Here is a 3301-nt window from a genome sequence, read left to right as displayed (position 1 = left end):
ATTTGCAGGAGAGACAGCTTCATCACTCATAGAGCCTTTTGCGACGCTTTGGCTGAGGAGAGTGCGAGAGCAATAACGGCTAATCCCTTAGTCAGTCACCACCCACTTCTCTTCCCCGCGCCGCCACCACCACCACAGCCACCCATCACCCTACCACCTCAACCACAATTTCCACATTTGATCCGATCAGCCACAGCAGAACCAAGCCAAGAGCTACAAGAGTTAGTCACTCTTAAGAGAGAAACACAACAGCCACCTTTCAATTTAAGACAAGAAATCCCTTCATGGCTATCAAGCCAGGGAAATAATACTTCTCCGCTCAACTACCATGACCTTCCATTTTCTCTGTATGCATCAAGAATGGTGCAAGAGAATGGTATTCCCCATCATTTGATCTCGACACCAGCTCCGGCTATGGCGCCTGCTCCGCACATGTCGGCGACTGCACTGTTACAGAAAGCAGCTCAAATGGGAGCTATCAGTGCAAGTAGCAAAGTTAATGCTACAGGTCTTGGATTGTCTTCTTCTCACCAACAAGAAACTACGAACTTCCATGGCTCAGCAAGCCAAAGTCCATTTCTTCAAGATTTAATGATGAAGTCCATGCCACAAGCTTCTCTGTTTGATGACCACGGAAGGAGAGAGGAAGGAAGAAATGGGAACGATGGCTTGACCAGAGATTTCTTAGGACTGAGAGCTATCTCACAAAGAGATCTTCTCAACATGGCTGGCATTGAGACTTGTATGAGTAATTCCTATGACAATCAGAAGAAGAAGTCATGGCTGGGGAATTAAATAGCTTGCATTCTGGAAGAGAAATGGTATGGATGCTTCCTTTTTCTTTATCAAACAAAGAGAAATTAGCTATGTTTCTTTTGATATATGGTTCAATTTCTATATCTTTCAGCCTTTTTCTTTTTGTCTAAAGGTGGGCAAAGCTGGTTCCTTTTAATTTTTCTACCCGTTACTTATTTTGTGGAAAGGGGAGTCGATTAGAAGAAAATATATATGTGGTGTCTAGTTTTATAAATATATAATTTTATTTCTGTATGAATGACTGTTAAATTCAATCTCTGTAATAAGATTAGATCTATGAAACTTCTTTTTTAATGCTGATCGATTCACTTTCTAATAATCAGTTCTTAAGTGATTAATTAATGAAGCTTTTGTTATTTCATATATAAGAACTTTTAAACTAATTAGACAGTGCATGCCTGTTAATGTTTGTTTAAATGTTCAAGTTTATGTTCAAATAATTCTCTTGTTATATATCTATGTAGGTTTATTACTAAGAAAAAAAAAATTTAAATCAACAGTTCAAACTTGATTTCCATAAAAAGAATTTTTTTTTTGGCAAATATATTTATAAAAATGAGAGCTAAATAGATAAAAATACTTATTCTACTAAGTGGAGAAAATTTTCAGAGTGGAATAGCATACACCTCGAGCTCTTTCTAGGTCTTTCTCGAGCCCTTATTAAGGTTTCATTTGGGATGATTTTTTTACTGATTCTTAAAGTAGCTTTTTAGTACAATAATTTTTGTATTAAAAAACTGTTTTAAGAAACATAAAAAAGTCATTCCAAATGAAACCTAAGTTTGCAGTATGAGATAATGTTTTGGATTATATTACATTATGAATGATTTTGACCAAATGCAAAGTAGTTATGCAGGCAAAATGCATATATGCATGACTGTAATTTGCTATAATATTAAGAAGAATATTCTTTGTGTTAATAAATGAATAAATTTCTGACATAATCTTTATTATATATAGGAAATATATATATAATATTAGCACATTATCTTCACATACATTACAATCACAGATAATATATATAATATTCCATTGGACAAAAATTCTGCAATCTATTGAATGTAGCTTATTATATGCACATTTCATAATTGGTGAATGCATGGTGAAATGAATGGAGACATGTGTAACATCATCCATGACATGCATGCATGCATGCCATCAATCATTAAATAAAATACAAAATATTCCTGAATTTCTCTTAAGATTTTTTGTTTTTATATACAAAATTCTATAAAAACGTTTTTATTTATCACATTATATTCTGCTATATTCAAATGTATTAAAAATATATCAACTTTTATATCAACTTTATAAGGCTTGTCATCTTTTTCTGCACCATACCACAAATAACAAGATGACATACACATAAGGGAAAAAAAGCCCAAATCTATCTCTCATGGATCATATCATTCACGAGAGAGAGATTCTTGTTTTCATGTGATGGTGCTTTCTTGGGTTCAGTGCAAGAGAAAAGGAGGGAGCATGAAGGATTAACATTCATAGTTATGCAGAAAAGGACCACACCACATGCAACTGTTCTGAAATAATTGTTTGATATTTGGCTGGGAATGTAATGTACAGATGGACTTAATAGTTTTATGCTCACTATTCAACAGACCAAAGCCTGTTGATCTACATTTCAGATGTTATTATCACAGGAATTGCAAATTTATTTTCGAAAAGAAACAAGGAGATTTAATGCAAGGTACTTTCTGGAGTACAGACTATATGAAGAAGCGAAGAGCTTTGGTAGGTAAAATTGATTAAAAGTGGTTATTCTCTTTGTGATTAATGCATTGTTTATGCTTAAGAACTAATTAATTAAGCACATTAATGCTTATGTGTTATGCGCTTTCTGCCTGTCAAATCATGCATGTTTTGAGCAGGAACAATTATCTGATTGAGATTACTGTTTCTGCTTCTTTACACATAAGTTAATGGGAATTTATTCATTTAAGTCTAAGTTTTCATTTGGAATAATTTTTTTTGTTGCTTTTTAAAATAATTTTTTAAAATAAAAATAGCTTTTTAGTACAAAAAATTTTAGTTCAAAAATTTTTTGTATTAAAAATCTGTTTTAAAAAACAGTAAGAAAGCTGTCACAAATGATAGAGATTATTCTATGCGGACACCAAACGCAGTTCATCGTCCAAAGGCCAACAAAAATGCGTCACGTCAATGGTATTGAGCTCAATACCGAGCAATACTGAGCCCGATATTGAGCAGGAGGTGATGTGACGCATTCTAATTGGTCTCCAGACGGTGTTCAGCATCCGCACAGACATAAACCTCAAATATCTCAACTGATTATTATCCAGAATAATAGAAAATTAAAAAATCACGTTTGAAATATATCTAACATGGCCATCTTCGCCTTATTTGGCAAAGAAATGGCAATCAATAACATGCAAGCAAGTTTGATGTCAAGCACAATTTCTAGCTTTGGGTGATCTCAATTAACTGAGGTGATTTTTTTGTGTGCATG

General features: G+C 33.7%; 1 protein-coding gene across 1 annotated transcript; it reads left to right on the top strand.

Annotated features, from left to right (window-relative positions):
• Window positions 1-8: 8 nt before the first annotated feature.
• On the top strand, window positions 9-1118 carry LOC110102789 (protein indeterminate-domain 11; the record flags this gene model as incomplete). Its single annotated transcript, XM_028698337.1, is given in 1 exon segment — window positions 9-1118. A coding segment is annotated over 1 exon segment (787 nt), but the record flags the coding sequence as incomplete, so codon positions are not given.
• Between the last annotated feature and the right edge of the window lie 2183 nt (window positions 1119-3301).

Source organism: Dendrobium catenatum, unplaced genomic scaffold, assembly GCF_001605985.2.
Source record: "Dendrobium catenatum unplaced genomic scaffold, ASM160598v2 fragScaff_scaffold_1067, whole genome shotgun sequence".
Classification (NCBI taxonomy): Eukaryota; Viridiplantae; Streptophyta; class Magnoliopsida; order Asparagales; family Orchidaceae; genus Dendrobium; species Dendrobium catenatum.
Note: the sequence above shows the minus strand (reverse complement) of the source record. Positions and strands in the feature narration are given on the sequence as shown.